General features: G+C 55.3%; 3 protein-coding genes across 8 annotated transcripts; 2 read left to right on the top strand and 1 right to left on the bottom strand.

Moving 5' to 3' along the window:
- The first annotated feature begins 702 nt into the window (after positions 1-702).
- Mrpl34 (mitochondrial ribosomal protein L34) lies at positions 703-1,530 on the top strand. The gene is made up of 2 exons (XM_021170731.3): positions 703-853; positions 1,033-1,530. Exons 1-2 carry the CDS (start codon positions 789-791, stop codon positions 1,244-1,246), a joined length of 279 nt encoding a protein of 92 aa, XP_021026390.1. The 5' UTR covers positions 703-788; the 3' UTR covers positions 1,247-1,530.
- Positions 1,531-5,147: 3,617 nt separating this feature from the next.
- Positions 5,148-10,818, top strand: Dda1 (DET1 and DDB1 associated 1). Of its 2 annotated transcripts, none has more exons than XM_021170448.2 (5): positions 5,148-5,302; positions 8,010-8,090; positions 8,168-8,219; positions 9,780-9,841; positions 10,526-10,818. In XM_021170448.2, exons 1-5 carry the CDS (start codon positions 5,164-5,166, stop codon positions 10,690-10,692), a joined length of 501 nt encoding a protein of 166 aa, XP_021026107.2. In that variant the 5' UTR covers positions 5,148-5,163; the 3' UTR covers positions 10,693-10,818. The 2 variants fall into 2 exon arrangements, with proteins under 2 accessions (XP_021026107.2, XP_085699972.1); XM_085843846.1 differs by having other exon boundaries at positions 5,149-5,302; positions 8,014-8,090.
- A 1,225-nt stretch (positions 10,819-12,043) lies between these two features.
- Ano8 (anoctamin 8) lies at positions 12,044-21,897 on the bottom strand. 5 transcript variants are annotated; one of them, XM_085843842.1, is made up of 19 exons: positions 21,607-21,897; positions 20,851-20,961; positions 20,600-20,732; positions 20,285-20,423; positions 20,119-20,215; positions 19,294-19,410; positions 19,086-19,213; positions 18,826-18,987; positions 18,324-18,476; positions 18,100-18,226; positions 17,949-18,004; positions 17,768-17,842; positions 17,435-17,566; positions 16,241-17,050; positions 14,961-15,152; positions 14,737-14,868; positions 14,532-14,642; positions 12,428-12,950; positions 12,044-12,347 (listed from the first exon to the last, which is right to left on the bottom strand). In XM_085843842.1, exons 1-19 carry the CDS (start codon positions 21,710-21,712, stop codon positions 12,211-12,213), a joined length of 3,441 nt encoding a protein of 1,146 aa, XP_085699968.1. In that variant the 5' UTR covers positions 21,713-21,897; the 3' UTR covers positions 12,044-12,210. The 5 variants fall into 5 exon arrangements, with proteins under 5 accessions (XP_085699968.1, XP_085699969.1, XP_085699971.1 ...); XM_085843843.1 differs by lacking the exon at positions 20,600-20,732 and having other exon boundaries at positions 20,766-20,961; XM_085843845.1 differs by lacking the exon at positions 17,435-17,566.
- Positions 21,898-22,795: the final 898 nt, after the last annotated feature.

Here is a 22,795-nt window from a genome sequence, read left to right as displayed (position 1 = left end):
CACTTGCCGCCATCCCTTCTACATACCTTCTACACACAATAAGTACTCAACACGTCGCCTCAATTATTTGTAGGCACAACTAGCCATTTTACCATTTAGTTCATGGTAAGGACCATGAACTTCAGAAATGCTGGTGTGCACGGCTTCCTGTGGCTGCTGGCACGGCTGTCTGGACATCTTTAGAACAGTGGAGAGGTATGGAAGGTGTGTGAACAGGAGTCCAGATCTGAGCTGCGGGAAGAAAATTCCCCCAGGCCAGCCTGAAGGATTAAACTAACCAGAGCAAATTCACAACGCACGAGTTTTCGAGATTATGAAGAGCTGGAACTCAAGGACATCCGGGCTGCGCGCCAAGAGAAGTCTTGGCTGCGGGCGCCAAGAAGCTGCCAGCCCGCTGCGTGCCAGCTGCCCGTCTTCAATGAGGGCGGGTGAAAAGGCCAGCAGCCAGTTCTCCAGACTGCTGCCAGAGTCGTCACCACCACTCTGGGGCGCCCTCTACCAGTGGCCGAGGCGAAGAACTACAACTCCCAGAAGGACGGGGACAGAATGTCATACGCATACGCAGGAGTCTACATTCGTTCGCCCTCTCCTGGTCATTTTGGAGAACTACATGCCACTGAGGATAGACATCCCCCACCCCCCCATCGTCACCTGCAGGTGTGGAACTACAGCTCCCGGAAGGCCCCGCGGCAACGAGAACTACATTTCCCAGAAGGCATTGTCAAGGAGCCCAGAGTGTAGGAACTGGCATTGACCCGGACGACCGGACCGTTGACCCGCCGCTGGACATGGCTTTCCTAGCCCGGTGCTTTGGGTGCCAAGCCTGCAGATCGGTGGCCCTATTGAGTGGCAGGTGAGTGTTCAGGGATACCCTGCTCCAGACTGGAAACAAGGGTGTCTCTAGACTACCATGCGTACTTATGTATCGCCTTTTGTAAACAAGCTCTTTTGTTGCCCTGCCCTTTACAAAGGCGGCTCAGAAAGTCATACAGCGTACATTCTCTGAGATTCATGGTTCCTCTGGTCCCACAGGTATCTCCAGTCCAGAGTCTGGATGGGGCTCCCGGACTCCTGGTCTCTCCCCTCCCTGCAGCAGGCCCGCGGCCGCGCGCGCGGAAACGAGTATCAGCCGAGCAACATCAAGCGCAAGCACAAGCACGGCTGGGTCCGTCGGCTGAGCACGCCTGCCGGTGTGCAGGTCATCCTCCGTCGCATGCTGAAGGGCCGCAAGTCCCTGAGCCACTGAGGAGAGCGACGTCGCAGGGAATAGACTCAGACGCCGGTAGAGTTGCCCGAGGGCGAGAAGTTGGGGCAAGCTGAAAGTGGGGGTCTGTCCCTTCGTAGGTTTTTAGACGCATCCCCCGTCGACAGCTGCTTATCGACCACCAGCACCTGCGATACCTCATCCGTTTCTGTGAATATATTTGAAGGCATCTTTGCAAGACAGGGTCATTAAAACACGGACACCACCCCTACGTTTCCAGCCATTCCAAAGTATTACCGACTTAATAAATATTCACGTTTCTTGAACCACTACGTATGTATTAACTTACAGTTCTGGAAGACTGGTCGGGGTTAGGGATCTTGGGGCTTCTGCTTGACCCCAGGACTCCGACAGGGCTTTTAGCTCATAGGTTCTGTGTCCCCATACAGGAGAGTATTCTCAGTTCCTGTGGCCTCTATGTTTCTATTTCAGATCTGACCCCCATGTGCTCCAACACCCCAGCTCTAAATCCACATGACCCATCAGACAAAGGGTCCCTTCATGACAAGGCAGGGGCTGCTGACATAACTCAGCAGCCCCTGAGTAAAGGGTAAAGGCGTTTGCTGAATGCTTCAGGACCTAAGTTCAGTCCCAGGAATGCACACCATAAAAGGAGAGGACAGTCAGTTACTAACTACAGACGAGACATCAGGCCAAAACGGAAGCCAGCACCACTCTTGAATCACCCAGTGTGACATTGTTTTAGATTGATGTATTTATACATTGTATATGCCTTTTACTTGTGGCTTAGTTTGGTTTCTACCAAAAGCAGCTGATAGAAGAAACAGTTTATTCTGTCTCAGTTAACAGTCCATCTCTGAAGATGGTCAGGCAGGACCTGAAGGCAGGAGCTGATGCAGAGGCCATGGAAGGGTGCCACTTGTGCTCAGCCTGCTCCTCATGGCTTGCTCAGCCTGCTTTCTTATAGAATTTAGCATCACCATCCCAGACATGCCACTACCCACAATGGGCTGAGCCCTCCCCAACAATCTCTAATTAATAAAATGTATAGCCATGCGCCTGGCGTGGTGGCACATGCCTTTAATCCCAGCACTTGGGAGGCAGAGGCAGGCGAATCTCTGAGTTCAAGGCTAGCCTGGTCTACAGAGTGAGTTCCAGGACAGCCAGGGCTACACTGAGAAACCCTGTCTCAAAAAACAAACAAACAAAAAACCAAACCAAAACAAAAAATTGTATAGCCATGATGGCCTTGAACTCCTGACCCTCCTCCCAGACATGGCACTCTTGTGGGGAGGACAGGTAGGCAGTGTCAGATTTTGCCCTAAGTCTGGCTCTAACACCTGCTATAATTCCCCAGAGGCCCAAGGTTTTAGTCCTACCTCAGGGGTCCAAATTCCAGGTCCCTCAGGCTTACCCCCTATGTTGTAGTTACCCCCATCCAATCCCTCCTGCAGACCCAGCCCTTTCTTCCAGTTGGGGCACATACCTTTAATCCCAGCATTCAGAATTTGAGACCAGCCTGGACTACACAGAGAAACCTTGTCTCAAAGAAAAGAAAATGTCCCACAGGCTTGCCTATAACCCAATCTTATGGAAGGATTTTCTTTTTTCTTTTTTTTTTTTTTTTTTTTTTTTTTTTGGTTTTTCGAGACAGGGTTTCTCTGTATAGCCCTGGCTGTCCTGGAGCTCACTTTGTAGACCAGGCTGGCCTCGAACTCAGAAATCCGCCTGCCTCTGCCTCCCAAGTGCTGGGATTAAAGGCGTGCGCCACCTCCGCCCGGCTGGAAGGATTTTCTTAATTGATGCTCCCTCTTCCGAGGACTCTAGCTTGTATCAAGTTGACATAAAAAATTATCCAAGAGAGTCTCAGTAAGTGAATTGTTTATGGTGCAAGCTCGAAGACCTGAGTTTATATCCCCATACTCACAAAAGGCCAGACATATCAGTGGCCCTAGCACTTGGGAATCAGTGGTAGGCAGATCCTGGGGCTTGCTAGCCAACCAGTCTAGCCAAAATGGTTCAATTCCAGGTTCAGTGAGAGACCCTGTCATAAATGAAGGAGCTGAGGCTATACCTCTGGTAGGACAGTTGGCCAGCATGGAACAACCCAAGTTCCATACCTAGCACTCCATACACCCTGGTGAAGCATACTTGAGATTCCAAGGTCTCAGAGGCAGGAAGATCAGAACAAATCATCCTTAGCAACATAGCAAGGTAAGGCCAACCTGGGCTTCATGAATTCCTATTTCTAAGTAAACGAGGGCCAGTGGGATGGCTCAGCATGAAAAGGCACTTGCTGGTCAAGCCTGGTTACCTGAGTTGATACTGGAACCCATATGAAGGTGGGTAGAGGGGTCCTCTGCCCCCTACACATTCATCACACACACAACAACACAGTGTAATGAACAGGTCAGTGAGTGAGGTGGAGAGCCATAGAAGAAGACAGCACAATGGAAGCCTTAGCTGAATGCCATACAGCGCTAGTTCAGAGCCCATGTATGAAAAGTAAAGTTTAAAAGCTGAGTGTTGGGCTGGAGAGATGGCTCAGCGGTTAAGAGCACTGACTCTTCTTCCTGAGGCCCTGAGTTCAATTCCCAGCACCCATATGGTGGCTCACAACCATCTCTAATGGCATCAGATGCCCTCTTCTGCTGTCTCTGAAGACAGTTACAGAACTCATATACATAAAATAAATAAAACTTAAAAAAAAAAAAAAAAGCTGAGTGTTGCTGGTGTACACCTTTAATCCCAGCACTCGGGGCAGAGGCAGGCAGATCTGTGAAATTGAGGCTAGCCTGGTCTACAGAGTGCCGGGGCAGCCACAGCTGTACAAGTAAAACCCTGGGTGCATGTGTGTCATTCCAGCCCTCAGGAGGCTGATAGCTATATCCTAAGGGAATTCCAGATCCAGCCTAGGCTCACAGACCTGTCTTAAAAACATGAAATTAGGAGGCTGGCCAGATGGATCAACAATAAAAAGCTCTTATCACCACCCCAGATGACCAGACCTTGATCCCTGGACCACACAGGGTGGAAAGGACTCCCAAAAAGTTGTCCTTGTTACATGAAGACTGTTGTGTACACACACACACACACACACACACTCGTAAATCTTAAAATGTTATACAACTTTTTCTGAGACAAGGTATGCTGTGCTGGAACTCTTGCTCTGTAGACCAGGCAGGCCTCAAATTCCGAGATCCACCACCTCTACCTCCTGTGTGTTGGGATTAAAAGCATGTGCCCCTACCCCCACATTTCCTCTGGTTTATTTGTTTGTTTGTTTATTTAAAGACTTGTTTATGCATACAGCGTTCTACCTACATGTATGCCTGATGGCCAGAGAGTACACCAAACCTCATTATAGATGGTTAGCTGTGAATTGAACTCAGGACCTCTGGAAAAACAACCAGTGCTCTTAACCTTTGAGCCAATTCTCCAGCCCTACATTTTCTTAATAAGTCTGTGTTAGCTCTACCTAAAATAACAAAAGCCTTACTTCTGCCATCCCAGTAATTCGGGTGGCTGAGGCAGGAGGATTGCTGCATGTTTAAAATCAGCCTGTACTATGAGACCGCAAAAAAATGAACTGTAGGTTGAGATTCAGCATAGGAGGCTGTGAGTTGAATGAACTCATTACAATGAGCCTTCCAGGGACATCACAGAAAAGATGGAGCCACTCCCAGAAGGAGCAGAGCCCTGCCGCATCGCTGGCGAGCTGTGAACTACAACTCCCAGGAGGCATCGCGCGGGTCGCCACCCACTTCCGGATCTCAAGTTCTTACTTCCCAAGTCCCGGGCGGGGTTTGATCCTTCAACCGAACTCGACGATGAAGGCGGAGATGCAGAGACCAATTGTAACGCGAACGAGAACCGGTAGGCCAATGGGAGCGCGTCGGGCGCGGCCGCCGTGAAGGGCGGGGCCACCACGCGGGCCAATGACGCGCGGTGCTGTCGCCATCGGAGTGAGCTGCGCGGCGGCTGGAAGTGGCTGTGAGGCGGCTACTGGGAAGGAGGCTGCGGCTGCGGCGGCGGCGGCGGCGGCGGCGGCCCGGGTGGCAGAAGACGCGGACGATGGTGAGCGCGGCCTTGCGGCCTCCCTTACTGCCCGGCATGGCGGCATGGGGTCCCCCACTGTCTCTGAAGGCTCCCCGCCCGATTTCCCCTCCCCCCAGCCCCGGCCCCGCCCCTCACGCTGACCTGTGACCTATGACCCCTCCCCCGATCCCTCCGAGGGCTGCCCATAGACCCCACTAGGGCTCTTTCTGCGAACCCTGACCCTAGGTATGCTTCCAGGCCCTGACAACTCATTCATTTCCGGGTCGCGACTGTCTCTTGTCTCCCCCTCCCGGAAATCGCTTGCGATGGGGTGGGGTCCCTTGAGACAGCCCCCCGCCCGCTCCGGGCTGTTCCTCGACATGGCTCCTCGGGTTCCGGGCGTTTGAGGTGCGGGTCTGGGTTCATAGTAGGGAAGGGGTTGTCACTGTCACATACAGGGCTTTGTCACTAAAGGAGGTGCGACATCGCGCCAGACCCGTTTCCCAGGTTCCCACCCCTTTCTCTCATCTCGAGCCCACACTTGTCCTTCTTCTCCCTGTTTGCAAAATGAGGGTGCCCACCCCTTAGGATGGGGTATCCACAGGGGCTAACACAGGCAACTGCCCACAGATGAGCTAAGGGACATTCTTCCCTCGCTGTCCCCCAGTCCTCAAGCGACGTGGTTCCTGTAACCAGCTGGGAGTTCAAAACCTGCTCCAGGGTTGAGGCTTCCGTGGTTCTTTGGGATTGGGGTTCCCATCTGTGACCTGAGGCAGTGGCCACCCCTCACAGTTGGGCAATGATGAGTCCAGACCCCATATGCCAGCCCACACCCTGGAGAATGGGTAGTGAACTCCACAGAAGAGTTTCTAGACAGCGAGAGTTGCGCTTTCCAGAGGCCTGCTCCACCTCCTCCCTGCCCTCTCCCAGCCCAGCCCTTTGGCCATCTTTAATTAACATAGAATCTGGTTTTCAAAAAGGACACTTTGTGTGCTTTCTAACATACCTAGCATCCTTGGACCCCCTGTGGTGAGTCTGTTCCTGGCTTCCTATCAGGGGCAGCACCCTGCTTTGTGACCTCATCCCTACCTGATTAGCCCTTTCCTAGTGGCCACTTCCCCTGGTTCCCAAGTCCCTTGTGTCCTAGGTCCTTTGCACCAGCTGCACCTCCGCCTGTGCGGCTTCCCTTGACCTCCAAGGCCCATGGGGGAGTTTACACCTATGTCTTGAGGCCTTATTAGCTCACAGGAGGAGGTTCTGTCTTCTTTTAGAAATGCAGGCAGGTACACACTCATGCCTTGACCTGAGGGATCTCTGGTAGCCTTGCGCTCCCCCAGCCCCCATCTTGTTGCTTCCACCTCCCAAGTACTGGGGTGACAGCTGTGGGGGGCATAAGTAGGACAGGACAGTCTTCTGCATGGCTGCCTCAGACTTGCCTGAACCCGACACTAGCCTGGCTTTTGCTACCAAGCCACACATAGCACCCTCTGGGCTAATGGCCCCAGGCACCTTGGTTCTGGAGCCCCATGTCTGTAGCAGTGCTCTGGCCTGGGGGTGGGAACTTTGAAACCTGCACCCTGGGGTGGTCTGGAGTGTTCCTTTTTTGAGCCAGAGCCAGAGCAGCCAGTTAGAAGCAGAGAACAGAGACACTGAGGCTGCCTAGCCACGATCCAGGCCTGCAGAGGGGTTAGGCCATTGGCACAGTACCTCTGCATTACTGGAGCATCCCAGGCCTGGGCCTCGGGAATGCCACAGGGGCCTGTGCCCGGCTGCACATTGGTGCATGCCATTGCTCACTGGCAGGCACATGATAGCACACACGGTGACATGTCAGGGCAGGGCGCACTAACTGTGGTTCATGTGGTGCCCCTCCCCAGACCCAAGTGATAGTTGGTAAGCATCCTGGCTGCCTCCCCAAGTGAAGCAGAATGAAGACAATTACAGGACCCTCACCACAGCAGCCAGCTCCTTCTGTGGGTATAAAGTGGGCCACCCCCTTCCCAGGCCAGGCCTGGGGCTCCCCAGAAGCAGGCCTGGCTGACCATTCACATGCCTGTAACTTTAGTCCACATTGACTTTTTGAGACAAGGTGTTGTGACCATGGCCAGGCAGCTCTCAAGCTGACAGACCCTCCAGTCTCTGTTCCCACCCTAACTGAGCTGGGACAGCAGGTGGGTACCATGCCCATCTTCTGAAGTATTCTCTCATTATTGCCCCCCTCCACGTGCATACACACACATACACACACCGTGTCTCTGTGTAGCCCTGGCTGTTGGAATTCCCTCTATAGACCCACTGGCCTCAAACAGTCTCCTGAGCACTGGGTCTGAAGGTGTTTACCACCACTGCCTGGCTTCACTATTGCTTTGTTGTTATTTTGAGATAGGGTCTCACTCTGTAGCCCAGGCAGGTTTGGGACTTGTAGTAATCCCCCTGCCTTAGTCTCATGGATGTTGGGATGGCAAGCAGGCAGGCACTGCTGTGCCCAGAGTAAGTATAACTTTAAACAGCTTCTGGGCTAGTGAGATAGAGAACAGGTAAAGTGTTTACAGTTATGCCTGGTGACAGACAGACCCACCTGGAAGGGGAAAGTGACCTGAATATATTGTCTTCTGAGCGTGTGGACGCGCAAGCACACACACAAAAACAGCGACACCCATACACGATCCCTCACACAAACATACATAGCACCAGATGGGTGTACCCTGGTCTGCACCAGAGGTCTCACACCCACCCCTGTTTCCAGGCAGACTTTCTGAAAGGCTTGCCCGTCTACAACAAGAGCAACTTCAGCAGGTTCCACGCGGACTCTGTGTGCAAGGCCTCGGTGAGTGTGGGGCTGGGGGTGGCGTCACTGTCCTGAGGATGAGGGTTGCCAGCTAACCCACCGCTCCCCATCCACAGAACCGCCGTCCCTCAGTATACCTGCCGACCCGAGAATACCCGTCAGAACAGAGTGAGTACTGTAGGGCTTCGCCCTCCGCACAGCTAGGAAGGGCCTGTGGAGGGGTAAGGGGTTATCCTGGGACAAGAGCCCACTGTGCCTAGGAGCAGCAGACACTGGCTCTCCTCAGCCTTGACTGCCCTGCTCTTTCCTGCTGTCTGCATATCAAGACCATAAACCGGGGGCTCCACCCCATCATAGCAGCACATGAAACAGGCAAGATGAGCCCACCTGCTACCCCAGCGCTCTGGATGCTGAGGCAGCAGGATCAGAAGTTTAAATATGAGTTTAGATCTCATGTGAGAGCCAGGTGCCTCAGCTGCAGTCTGTAATGGGAATCAGCAGTCTAGGACCAGCCAGCCTGTGCAGCAAAGAATGAAGGCTCATCAACAAGGCAAAGGTGAGGGCTAGCACCAAGGTTGATCTCCGCCCCCCACACACACAGTCCAAGGCACATGTACACCCACATGGATGCTCAAAAATCACGGAAATTGTGAGGGCCGTGACTCTACTGGGCCTGTGGGCAGTGCTGTCGAGGTCCTGTGTTGTGGCATAGGAGAAAAGGGCCTGGTGGTTTTAACTGTCAAGAAAGAATCTGGAAGCCAGGCTTGGTGGTACACACCTCTAAGCCCAGCACTAGGGAGGTAGAGGCTGGTGGATTTCTGTTAGTTTGAGGCTGGCCTGGTCTACAGAGTGAGCTCGAGGACAGCAAGAGTGATACCTGGTCTCAAAAAAATAAACCACATAGTGTGATGTCCAGGAGACGGCTCAGGAGGTAGAGATGTCCACCACCAGGCTGATTCACTCCCCAGAACTCACCTAGTAGAGAACAGAAACAGCTCCCCAGTGTGTACCCTACCTAGCCCAGCAAGGGGCCATCCATGTGCTCAGGGTTAGCACTTATTGCTGCAGCAGCAGGGGACCCAAGTCCAGACCCCAGCATCTTGCTGAGCCTCATGTACACCCTGTATCTCTCTCTAGCTCCAGAGGATACAACGCCCTCTTGTGGCCTCCTGGGACATGCACAACACCCCACCCCCCCCCACCCCCGCCACACACACACACACACACACACACACATAAATTTAAAATAATCAAAATCAATTCTTAAAAACAAAATGAATCTTTTTAAGAACCAGGAAAGAGGGCAAGGCTCATGCATAGTATAGTTCCCTGCCGTGGGTGAGGCCACGGGTTCTGTCCCCAGTACCCAAACCTCGCTGTTGCCTCGAATTTCTTCCCTGGTGCCTCACCACCTTGGATGGGCCCTGGGAGAATACAGAAGCAGACAGGAGGTAACCTCAGCCGAGTGCTGGTCTGTGTCCTGGAGCCTGGGCTCCATCTTTGGTACTGAGGCCATGTTCCAAATGGGCTGTCCTAGCCTCAGAGCCTAATGGGGGTTTTCAGGGCAGTGGAGGCTGAGGCAGAGTTGGAGCTCTGTACTCAGAAGAGAAATGCCAATCTTTAGACATTTCTAAGATAGAAGTGCTGAATTTGAGCTCCATTTCTTGCAAGGCAGGCCAGGAGGCCAAGGTGCAGGTCTTAGACTCACTGTCTTTCTTTGCTTCTCAGTCATTGTGACAGAAAAGACGAACATACTCCTGCGGTACCTGCACCAGCAATGGGACAAAAAGGCAAGGCTCTGTCTGGGGACTGGGGATATTTGAGTGGGAGCCTTGAGGGTTGAGTAGGAGTTCTTCAGGTGACCAGGACAATGGAGAAGTATTTCAGTGGGTATTTAAGAGACAGGAGTCTACACTGCACAGCCTGGGTCCTGCCCACCTGGTACATGACTTTCACCCCAGCACTCAGGAAGCTGAGAGGCAGTGTTTTGAGTCAGCTTGAGGTACATGAAACCATGAATTTGTTTTTTGTTTTTGTTGTTTTTTGTTTTTGTTTTTGACACAAGTCTCACTGAGCCCAGGATGTCCTCATACTTATTAGAGTGATCCTCCTGCCTCTTGACTTCCAGGTGGTAGTCTACAGACCTATGCCACAGCCAATTTAGAGATTGTGTAAAAAAAACATACCCATCCACCCTGCCTGGGTACCTTGCAGGGTGCCCCACGTGGCTGGCTGATGGCTCCCTCTAGGCCTTTGAGAAGAGGTCATTGGCAGAGATGTACAACTTTAATCCCAGCACTCTCTGGAGGCTAAAAGGAGGCTCTCTGAGTTTGAGGCTAGCCTGATCTACATAGTTTTGGGACACCAACGCTATGTAGAGACTCTGTCTCAAAAAGGTGGGGGGAAGACCCATGCCACTGGCTGCCCGAATGCTGTCCTCACCCTTAGACTCTCTCCCCTTCCCCCACCCCCAGAATGCTGCCAAGAAGAGAGACCAAGAGCAGGTGGAGGCGGAGGGCGAGAGCTCAGCGCCACCCCGCAAGGTGGCCCGGACCGACAGCCCCGACATGCCGGAGGACACCTAGGTCCTGTGCAGCGCCCCTCGTCTGTCAGCTCTGTCCGCTCCCACCCGCGTGTGTAAGCGCGGTCCGCCTCCTACTTCCAGCCCGCGCCCTCCGACCTCATAGGATCCATGTATTTATTTTCCTTGAGTTTTTATTTATGCTGTAACTCGTGTCAAGCATTGGTTAAAGGGACACCAGGCCCAGCCGCGAGGTATCAGTACATGCTTTTTAAAGCACAGTGGTGCCCCCCCACCCGGCCACCCACAGCGAGACCTCGCCAGAGTCTAGAGCCCAGGGCGGGCTGGTCCCCCAACACACCGAGCAGCGGCCTTTCGCTCCTTCCCACCCACAGGCCTGGCCGGGTCGCAGGTCCTCTGGGTCCTCCTGTGCCCAGGCCTCACTCTGAGTCCGTGCCAGGGCAGGAAAGAGCTGGCTCCTCTGGATCTTTCTTTTACATCATTTATCATGGACTAGCCCGTGCTCCACGTCCACCCCAATAAAAGGACCTTTCCTACTCCACATGGCGTCTTTGCTCCGCAAACTTTGACCGGAGCCACTGGGACCTGTAGGAACCAACCCCTGCCTGGGGTCCTTGGGGCCAGGTCCCCTGGGAGACTGAGCCCAGGATAGTACCACGGGGCTAACCAACAGCCACCCACCACTGGGCATCATGTGCAAGGCCCGCCAACCTCCAGCACTGGTATCCATCTGGCCACTCAAGAACATTGCAGGGCTGAGGTGGCCACATCATCATTGGGATATGGGGGAACTACCAGGACTGGTAAAGTGGCTGTGCACCCTCAGCTGTAGCATGGTACTTACTGCAAGGATGGGGTTCTGGGGACCCTGCACACTTATGAAGGCTAACGGTGTCTGTGTTCACCGGAGGCCATTATTATTTGGCTGTGGCCCTACTGACCTGGGCCTGGTATGGGCCCTAGTAGCATCTCAGCCACATGCTGTGACTAGGCAACTGCCGCCATGCCCTATTAAACCCCGGGATGCCCTGGCCAGAATACTCCAAGGTACCGTTCCTGGAGCTGCTCCCTGTGTCTGCCTCTGAAGGCCTCTCCCTTTCAGATATACGCAGAAGTTTCTCCCACTCTCAGGTCTTGGTCTGAATTCCAACTGCCTTCCTATGATTGCCTTTTGCTGTGCTACTACTGTGCATTCTTGGGAGTGTCACCTGGACCACCCAGGTTCCTGCAGGTGGGCCATATGACCTGAGTCTAGGCTCAGCAGGCTGCTCCCGGTGCAGAACCTCTGTCCTGGGCTCCCCTATGAGTGAACCATGCTCATGTCACATCTGGCTGAGGTGTGGAGTGCCATGTGTATCTGGACCTCCTAGAGGCCTCATTCTGGGAGAACTAGGGTGCTCAGCCTCCAGCCACGGATCTGGCAAGGCCCCTTCACTGCTCTGACCTCGAGCACTGTTGAAATAGACATTTTATTGCATTTCTGCCGTTTTACAAAAATATGACAAAATAAATTAAAAACAAATAAATAACCGCCCATCCTGTGTATTTTTCTGTATTGTGGGGGGACTGCTCGAGGCCCCCCATCCTGGTCGGGAGAACGGCAGGGGCGTGGCGGGGCTAGTGGCGGGCTGTGGGCCAGCAGGCGGGCTGCGCAGGGGCATCCGCTGGGGCATCCGCGGGGACACGGGGCGGGTTGTCGCCGCAGCCCCAGGGCACGTCCCAGCGCCAACAGCCGGCGGGAGGCGAGGCGGACCCTGCGGAGGGAGAGCGCGGTTCGCAGGGCCCCACGGCGCCCACTGCCCTCGCGACGCGCGCCCCGGTTAAGGCCTGTGACCTGCGTCCTCCGGCCGCGGCTCCGGCTCGGCGGCCGCGGGCTCGTCCCCGGCGCTCCTGTGAGCGCGCGCGCCGCCTCCGGGGGCCCCGTTGGCTGAGGGCTCGCGCGCCGCGAATGCGAACAGCTTCCCGGGCCGTGGCGGGGACGGGCCTCGCTCGGGAGCCTTGAGGAAGCGCAGGCTGAGGAAGGCGGGCAGGCGCGTGTCCGCGGGCGAGCGCGGCGGGGGCGCGCACCCGGAGGGCGCGGGCGGCCGAGTCTGCAACGGGATGATCTGCTTCAGCCGCAGCACAGGTCCGGGTGGCAGCAGCGCTCCGGGCCGTCGGGGCCGCTCGCTGCCCTTGGCCTTGGCAGCGCCGCGCTCCGCCACGGGGTCGGGGCCCGGGGCCTCCGCGCGCGCCTCCTCGCGGCCTCCCGTGTCGCGCTCCCGCCGCGCCTGCTGCTCCGCGTGCCGCTGCCGCTCCTCCTCCTCGCGCCGTCGCCGCTGCTGCTGCTGAAAGCGCTGCTGCGCCTGCCGCTCGTGCCGCTGCGTATTGGGGGAGACAGGTGGGCTGAGAGCTGACCACGACCAGGCTCCGAACCCCTGACCAGCCGCCCCCCGCCCCTTAGTGCCTGAGGAACTGAGAGAAGGCAAGGAAACTCTGGGCTGCTGCTCAGAGAGAAGGGGATGGGGAGGCTATTAGACCTTCTGGGGCTTTCTCAGGAGAATCTCTTTCCCCCCTTTCCCTTTCTTTGTGTTTTTGAGACAGGGTTTCACGGTGTAGCCCAAATTCTGAATCTTCCAGCCTCACCCTCCCCAGTGCTGGGATCACAGACATGAGCCACCACTCATTATAAATTAACTAAAATTCATTTTGGAACTGATGAGGACCAGCAGTAGAGCCACAGCCTAGAATCCCGCCCTGAAGGAGTGGGGATGTGACTCAGGTAGAATGACAGCCTAAAATCCTGTCTCCTGGCTGGACACTTTCCTAAAGTCTTCCCTAGAAGGTGCAGTTCCTTGGCCCTTCGTGCGGTTTGCAGAGGAGTTTGTTAGAGGCGGACTGGCAAGCTGAAGAATGAACATTCTTGAGAGCTTGTACCATCAAGAATCGAGACAACACCCACTGCGGTGAGCGCAAGCTACAGTTATCCCTTAGTATCCACAGGGGTTGGGTCCAGGACCCACAAGCATGGATGCTCTGGTCCCTTCTACAGTGGCATCCTGCTTTTCTATACGCTTGTTCACACCCTCCTGGGGGCTGAAGAGATGGCTCAGTGGTTAAGAGGAGCAGCTAACAGCCATCTGTAACTTCCGTTCCAGGGGATCCAATGCCCTCTACTGGTCTCCAAGGGCACTGTATAAACACAGTGCACATGCACACATGCAAGTAAAAGACTCATCTCATAAAGTTAAATAAATGTAAACAAGAAAGTCTTGGGATGAGTCGCTGGGAATGCCGTATGGGAGCTGCTCTGTGGAGGCACCGTGCCCCGCAGTTGAGGTCCCAGCTAACTGAGAGGCTGCGAATGGAGAACTGCTCACGGAAGCAGGCCCAAGCTTGGATTGCACACTAAGACTCACTAACACCAAACATAAAGAATTTTAAAAAGAAAACAAAACAAAACAAAAAAACAGGTTTGTTAGTACATGCCTGTCCTCAGAAGGCTGAGGCAGGCATTCCAAATTTGAGGCAGAAATGAGCTATGTAGAACCATAGCACCTTCTCCACACACAGAAGGAAAACGCAGTAGACCTGTACATAGTCAGTACAGGCACAAATCTGGCTTTGTTTGTTTGTTTTTGGGTTTGTTTGGTTTTTTTGAGAGCACAGTATGTAGTCTAGGCTGGCCTTGAAACCCACCCTATGTATCTAAGGATGGGCTTGAACTACTGATCCTCCTGCCCTACCTTCTAGGTGCTGGAATGACAGCTATGCCCCAGCACACCCTATGTATGCCATGTGCTTTCTGAAACTTTCCATCCAAGTTGATAGAATCCTTAAGTGCAGAACCTGGGGATGGGGTAGGGATGCTGCCCACTCTGCAGCCTGGGGGCTCTCACTAAGACTTTAGCCCTGACTTTATTCCCTCCTGAGACCACATCAACTTGACCCCAGCCTCATACCTTGAAAGCTTCCCGTCGCTGGTACTCCAGTTTGGCCATCTCCTCAGCTACCCAGCCAGGGATGTCAGGGATGGCTACATGGATGAGGTACTTGACTAGAAGAGCCAAGTGCTGTGGGGGACAGACAGCAGGGGCTGCAGGCTCAGGAATGCCTAGCCTTCCCACCCCACCCCAAAGCCCCTACCCTCAGGACCCCCAGGCCCACCTCTAGCACCACCACAGACACAATGGCCGCCTCTGGGCTCAGCCAGGGGAACAGGCGCTGCAGCTGGCCACACTGGCCAATGAGGTAGCAGTTCACCACGATGGCCAGCACACCCATCGCCTCCATGACCTTCTGCAGGGGAGGAAGGAGGGTCAAGGACAGGCCCATTCAGGGACCACCATCCCCAAGGCTCCATCCCCTCTGGGCCTCCCTGACTGGCCCACCTGCCACTGGCCAATGCTCTCCACACGCCGGCCAAAGGGCCTCTGCAGGCCAGTGCAGAGCTTGAAGGCATCACTTCGGATCTCAATCAGGTTGTTGACGAGGGCGCACAGGGCGGCCAGTGGGAAGGCAGAGGAAAAGAGCACTACATAGCCAAACTGCACGAACATCTCCTGGTAGTCCTGGAAGGTGTCCTGAGGACAGACGGGGGCTCCCATCAGGCCTGGCTGGCACTGCCCCTCCCCTGATTCATCCCACTAGACCCAGACTCTCTCTCCCCCATCCTGAACAAATCCAAGGGCCACTGGTCTCCAGATAGGCTCTTGCTCTCACCAATGATCTCATAGTCACCCCACCACTCCATCTGCAGGCTGAGAACCTGCATCCACCTTCCCATGCACTCCTGATCATGTGCTTTGAGAATAAGGGTTGTGGGGGGTTGCATGGTCTGCACAGGCACACTGTGTGAGCAGGGTGTGCATGAGTTTGTGTTGAGGCCAGAGGTTTAATGTGGATGTCTTTTCTCAGTCGTTTTGACAAGCACTCATAGCGCATGTGCAGATATCAGAGTACAACTCTGGGTAGTCTGTTCTCTACTACCATGGGGCCCCAAGGGTTTGGTTTGTTGTTGTTGTTGTTTTTTCCTTTTCTCTTTACTTATTTAATTCCTGTGCGTTTGTGTGTGTGCACGAGTGTCCAGAGCCTAGAAGGGGTGTGAGATCCCTGGGATCTTGAGTTTCAAACATCAAATTTTCCCGAGTAGCAGCTCTCTTACCTGCTGAGCCAGTGCACTCCAGTACTATTTATTTATTTATTTATTTAGAGACAGGGTTTCTCTGTGTAGCCCTGACTGCCCTGGAACTCACTCTGTAGACCAGGCTGGCTTTGGACTGATAAAGAGATTCTCTGCCTCCTGAGTGCTGGTACCAAAAGTGTGCACCACTACCCCCAGTCTCCTATTTATTTTTTAAGGCACGGTTTTCTGTAGCCCAGGCTTACCCAGAATGCACTATATAATAAAGGATGACCTTGACTTTCTGGTCTTTCTGCCTCCATTTTCTAGTGCTGGGAAGACAGCCATGCTTCATCATGCCTGGTTTATATGGTGCTGGGAATGGAAGCCAGGACTTCCTGCATGCTAGACATTCTACCAACTGAGCTACAAGTTCGTAGCAGTTAAACTATCAACACAACCCTATTTGATTCTCTTTGGAGTTTCCTGTTGACCAGGCTGGTCTTCTGCCTCCACCTCCAGGCGCCAAGGTGGCTCTGCCCATCTCACCTCATACTTCTTCATGCAGCTCTCTAGCTCTGCCTGCGTGAGCTGTGGTGAATGCTCCTCCTCTGGCGGGTCGATCCACGAGGACCTGTTATGTCTCTTCTGTCTTCCAGCCGCGTCGCCAGAGCCAGTCTCCGGATCTCGGTCTCCATCAGGACCTTGGTCACGGCCCTCGCCCCTCGCCCGACGAAGCAAGACAGTCTGGGGCTCTGGCCCGGGGCTGCTTGGAGGCCCCTCAGGCTCATCGTCTTCTTCGGCCAGAGTAAACACACCAGGCTCCAACCCCTTCTCCACCATGGTGGGGCTCCCCTCCTCCAAGAGGCCTTCGGGGCTGGGGCCTGGCCTGCGCCGCCCTGCGCCCCGCTCAGCAAAGCTGACCTTCTTGAGGCGCAGCCCGCAGTCCAGGAGGCTTCCTTCCTCGCCCTCGTATTCCTCGTCCTCATCTTCGTCGTCCTCCTCCTCCTCGTCCTCCTCCTTGCCACCCCGAGGCCCTTCTGGAACCTCCCCTCCTTCCCCTGCTGGCCTCCGTTCCACAGCTGCCTCCTCCTCCTCCTCGTTCTCCTCCTCCTCTGGCGCCCCGCAGCCACCGCCCAGGCACCTGCGGCTCCCGGCTCCGCCCTCATCAGCCTGGGCCTCCAAGTGCCGTCGGGGATCCGGGCGCAAGGGGTTCAGCAGGCCTAGCAGGGCCCGGGCCAGCTCCAGGATAGTGCGCAAGCTCAGCTCCCCGCTGCCCAGCCTGCGGTACAGGTGCGGCTGCAGCACCTCGCGCACGTTCTGCAGCAACTGCCGAGTGATGAGTAGGGTGGCCAGCATCTGCAGACGAAAAGAGACCGCGTGGTGTGGGAGGGGCCAGGCACAGGAGGGTCACAATCCGCGCGTGAATGCACACACAAACACACACACACACACACACGCCCTTCCCGGTGCTCCTGCAACCCTTCGACAACCCTGGTCGTAAGGCCGCAGCTCGCCCCAATGCCACTGCCACTGGCACATGACAACCTGAGGACAGGCCAGGATTTTCAAAGCATCTCTCCCCCCCCTGCCCAGGCATTGTCTAGTACCCTGGGCGCCTCGGTGGGTCTTACTAGGCCTGCACTAAGACCCATTTTGCGCATGCGCCCTATGCTCGCCACATCCCACCCCCAGTACAGCCACACTGCCCACACCGTGGGAAGGCTCGCCACCTGCCCGTACTTTGGCCCGGGCCACGAGCAGGAGACCCCGGAGGGACAGGAGGAGCAGGCGGAACCGCAGGGCCGCGAGCGGGACCAGCACCGCCTGCAACTGCCGCTCGAGGCTCTGGGTCAGGGACAGGAGTAGCAGGAGCTGTGGAGGGACCAACCGGACAGGTGGACGGACAGATGGGAGAGGGGAACGACAGGCAGAGAAAGGACACATGGACAGACGGACAAAAAGGAGAGAAGGATGGAGAACAGGAGGGAGGGGCTGGAGAGCCCTGGACCCCTTACACGGGTCCTTCCCCCAGGGGCCAGGGTGCTACCCCTAGGACGGTGCATAGGCCCTCACCTCTTTCAGGCGGTCCATGTCTTTGAGGTAGAAGCCGATGTAGAACAGACTCAAGTACGAGTTGACAAACTGGAACTGGGAGGCAGGCAGCTAGGGTCATCCTGCAGTCCTGCCCCGCTGACCCCCCAGTCCCCTCTCTCTCCCATCCTCCTAGCCTCTTTGCACATGCGTGTTCACTCACCAAGACGACTTTGATGATAAGGTGCCTCTCGTAGGTGCTCTCTAGCCGGTAATTCTCTAGGGACCGAGGAGGTGAGTGAGGGGCCACCCTGCCCCAACAGAGGGTTATGGGGATCATCGGAATGGTGAGGGCCTCCCCTGCCAGCACATACCCATGTCATTTAGCCACACAGCTAACTTCTTGTAGCCCTCAGCACTCACGCTGACCAGCAGGGCTAGCATAACCTTGGGCAAGAAGCGAACCAGGCGGGGCAGACCCTTCACACTCAAGACGAGCTCCTAAAAGAGACAGAACAAGGTAGGAGAATCAGCAGCGTGAAGCTGGAACTGGTGCTTGGTGGGCAGGGGCTAGGGAAGAGTAAAGGTGAGGCATCACCTGCAGCTGGAAGCAGCCAAGCATCAGTATAAAGACGCAGACAAGACAGGCCAGGCACAGAGGCAGGCTGACAAGTAGTTGGAAAAGCAATCGCTTCCAGGGTGGGTAGTAGAACTCCTCAGCCCGGGTGATGGGACTGATGCGCCGGATGCCCTGGCAGCCAGCAGAAAAGGCAGTGAGACCAGGGGCCATACCCACTTCCTGATCATGGGAGCCCAATTTTCCTCAGCCACGCCTTTTCTCTGGCAAGAAACACTCCTCTATGCACCCTTCTCAAACCTCAAATCCACCTTCCTCCCATCCTGTCACAAGCCTCCCTGGCCCACAAACTTCTCTTATGTTACCTAACTAGGCCTAGAGACCCTTCATCCCCGCCCCCTCCACCACCACCACCACCACACACACACACACACACACACACACACACACACAAATGCCTTCCCCAACATAGCATTCCTCCTTTACAGGCTTGTTGAAAACCAAGCCTCAGCCACAGACTGACCCTGAACTGGGGACGTGGCTCCTCCACAGCCTCCCCAGGTGAGTCTAGTGTACCCCACTTGTAGGCTAGCTCTGCCCCCCTCCGTTTCCACTCCTCCAAGAACAGTGTTGACCAGATCACATTGAAGAGAGCGAAGACCACACAGGAAACATCCCGGCTTGTCTGTAGGTAGCAGAAGAAAGCCAAGTCACCAACATAGCCAGCTTATGGAGGAAAGTCTTCTAGGCCACCCAGAGTCCTGGCCCAGCGCTTCCTAGTACCTGATCAGCCTCAGTGAATGTATACAGAACAGAGCCAAAAACTGCAGGATAAACCATTGCCGATGTGTAGAAGCCCAGCCAGGCAAAATACATGGCAATCTTCACCCCAAAATAGTCACAGATATCATCTGCCAGGAGAAAAGGGAGTCTGGGTCACCTCTAAGTGTCTCCTGGAACCCCAGCCCACTCCTCAGCCACAAAGCCACACCTAAAGGCTGGTTTTCACACACGGCCTGCACCCAGGACTTCATGAGACGGTTCAGAATACGCTGCTCGTGAACTGGAAACACCTGCTGTATGATGCCTCGTGCAGCCAGCTCCGGAACTGCAGGAGGAGGAGTGAGTGATCCCTGGCCCTGCACTATCTGACCAGAGTTGGCAACAAACCTTGGCTGGAACCAAAGTCATAGTTTCCTGCCTTCTCTTAAGCCCATCAAAGGCTGGGAATGTGACTTGGTTGGTAGATTGCTTTGCTTAGCATGCTCAAAGCCCTGGGTTCCATTCCCAGTATGGCATAAGCTGGGTGTGGTAACCCACATATTCTGGAGATGAATTTGAGAAGGGTAGGGATGGTTGGGAGTCTCACTATGTAGCCCAGGCCGGTCTTGAACTAACAGATTGTGGCTGGAAAATCACAGGCATGTCCCCACCTACCTACCAAGTGTATTTTAGAGTTTAACAGCCCCCTCCCTTTCTGGATCTAAACGTCTAAGGAATGACACAGGTTGGTGTAGAGACTGAATTTGTGAGACCTGGTTTCCCAGTATGCTTCACCACCTAGCCCTTGAGTGCTGTCCATGGTCCTGCCCACACCTTCTCAGAGACCTATGTAAAAGCCTGGCCTGGACCACCTCACCCATGCTGGCACTAGGTACCAGAAAGAGGCTACACTCCTTGGGTTCATTGGGCGCTCAAATTTTTCCTAGCCACTGATTGGTTGCCGTTAAGCCACGCCCTTTTGCACCCATTTTTTTTTCTAACAGACACGCCCAGCTCTCTGCAAGTGATTGGATGGCGGGCTCGCCCTGCTCACTGATTGGCTGGTCCTCCAAGAAGCGCACGTTGTGCAGAGCCTCCCCCTGCTTGGCTCGAAGGTTCTGCAACCAGAAGCGAATGATGCTCTGCCGCTCCTGTGGGGAGATGAGTGTGAGCTAGGTACGAGGGCTGTAGGCGCAGAGACATGGGCGCAGGGCGGTCACCTGCGATGTGAAGAAGCGTAGCTCGCTCTCCACATTCTCGTAGATGAAGTCCTCTTCGCAGGAGAAGCTGCGGGTGCCCCCTCCAAATTCGGCCTTCACGGCCTTGCGTAGACCCAGCTCATCGGCCCCACGGAGCAGGCTGCGGGCAGGACAGGGTATAGTGGGCTCACCGTGGGACTCCCGGCTCACCATTCCCAAGCTAAGGACTGTGCGAGAGCCACATCTTAGGACAAACGAATAGTTAGCACGGTTGGTCTTCAGAGGGGCAAGGTGCCGGGTGACAGGGCCAGAGGGAGGTAGAGGCAGGGGACTCGCCTCTCGTATGTGGCGGTGACAAAGAAGGCATAGGCACGCGTGTGGCGGTGGTGGCGAACTTGCACGATCAGCTCGGGAATGCCCACCCGGATGTGATTCAGCAGCCACAGCAGCGTGTGGTCATCAGTGGTGTCTGCCGAGGGGCATAGGGGCCAATGGGTCTTGCCTCGAGAGGTGCCCACAAGGGCCTCCACATTTCCGCCGAGGCGGTAAAGGCAGCATCCGGGCCCACGGCAGACAGGTGTGGATACCTGGGAAGGTCATGAGCACGTCGCAGTCCTCGGTGGGCACTGTCTTCATCCATGCCTTGTGGGACACCAGGTAGCGGCCAGCCTGCAGGAGCCTCTTCCCAAATAGTTTATCTATAGGGCAGCGTGGCAGGCTGGGCTGAGATCAGGCCCCTTCAGGGATTGACTCGGCCCTCATTAGAGCTCTCAAGGGTTAGGCACCCACAGCCTGGGCTTGCTCTCCTCTCTCCTGCATCAGCCAGGCCCTTCCCCCTAGGTCCTGCCTTAAGAATCTTACTCATGGTTGAGGCCCAGCCCCGCCTCCCAAACCACAATCGGTGGGGTGCCCACAAGCTGCCTTGAGTGCTTCTTGGTATGACAGAGCGGTCCTTAAAGCAGGCGCAGAGTGCAGTCCTTCCTCCCATTTCACAGATCACCAAACTGAGGCCCAGAGACGTACACACGAGCTCAAGGTCACCCAGCCAACATGGGATTTGAACCCAGGACCCTAATCGCCCTGTTTCCCTGTGCTGGGAGTCTCCAGGTGGCGAGGCTCACACGGGCCAGGCTGGGGCCATCAGAGGGGCGTGTCCACGTTCCTGCACTGGGGACCCCCAGTGCAGACCCATTGACCAACCCCGCGCCCTGCGCCCGCAGCTGCAGCACTACGAGGAGCAGCCTCTGGGCCACACGCTAGGGTGTGTGACCCCGAACGGCGTCTCCTGCAGCCCCTGCCTGCACCCTGTACACCTGTCTCGGTGCCACCCGCAGCAAACATACCCAGTACTCCAGACGCAGGCGCCGCAGGCTCGCCCTCGGGAGGGGGCCTCTTGCCCCGCTCCCCCTCCAGGGTCACGTCCCCGGCGCCCGAAGCAGCCTCGGCCATGGCGAGGACAGGGCAGGTTAGGGGCCGCGGGACGCCCGGGCGCTGGGGGGCCGCGGGCTCATGAGGACCGGAGTGGCACCACCGAGCGCGCCGGAGGAGGAGACAAAGGCCTCTCTCGCCCGCCCGCGCAGCCCGCCGTCCCTGCGCTCCACTTGCTTGTCGTCCCCGCCCAAGCCAAACCTCAATTCTTCTTCCTAGTCTCAGCGCGGTCACTCTCAGTCACTCAGTCCCACCCCCACTCCCACCCCCGCCTCATCTCTGCTTCCGGTCCCCGCCCGAGTGTTTTTCTTTTTTTCTTTTTTCTTTTTCTTTTCTTTTCTTTTCTTTTTCTTTTTTTTTTTTAACGCTTCCTTCTCGCCTGCCCACTTGGATCTACCGTGCTTATTCAGGCCAGCACTGAGAAGAGCTTTCTTCCACCCTCAGCCCTTCTTCAGTCTGTTTACCCATCTACAAAGTATTGAGGTCAAAGGGGTGGATTCTGAGCTGGGTGCGAGAGGGAGGACCTGGCTGGGTGACATACCTGAGAACAATACCTTAAGTAACCCAACTGGAGTGTAAGTAATTATGGTAGGTCCTGCCTGCCCCCAGGGCCTTTGCACATACAGTTCAGGTTCTGAAAACATATTACTGCCCTCTGCTCCCACACAACCCTTATTACTACAATACAGCTTCCATAAAAGGATAAGGATGCAGGTGCCAAATTTATCAAATAAACACAATCTTGAGGCACTCACTGCATATAAAGGTGTTGCCACAAGTTGTACACCAATGCGGTCAAGCGTCACCTTGCACACACAGATAAATGGAATAAAAGAGTCCAGCTAAAGGGCACGGCTGGTGTGACTCAATCAGTAGATCGCTGGCCCAGCCCGGAGCTACCAGCCCTGCACTCAAGAGGCAGAAAGATCCGGATTTCAAAGCCATCCTCAGAGGCCACATAGCAAGTTCATGATCACCCCAGGCTTCCAAGACACTGTGTCAAAAAAGGGTGGACCAAGCTGTTGAGATGGCCCCGCGGTTAATAGCACTTGTAGCTCTTCTCAAGGACCAGGGTTCGGTTCCTGCACCTACACTTGCCTGTAA

The sequence above is a fragment of the Mus caroli genome, unplaced genomic scaffold (assembly GCF_978045245.1).
Source record: "Mus caroli unplaced genomic scaffold, Mus_caroli_1 scaffold_10, whole genome shotgun sequence".
Taxonomy (NCBI): domain Eukaryota; kingdom Metazoa; phylum Chordata; class Mammalia; order Rodentia; family Muridae; genus Mus; species Mus caroli.
Note: the sequence above shows the minus strand (reverse complement) of the source record. Positions and strands in the feature narration are given on the sequence as shown.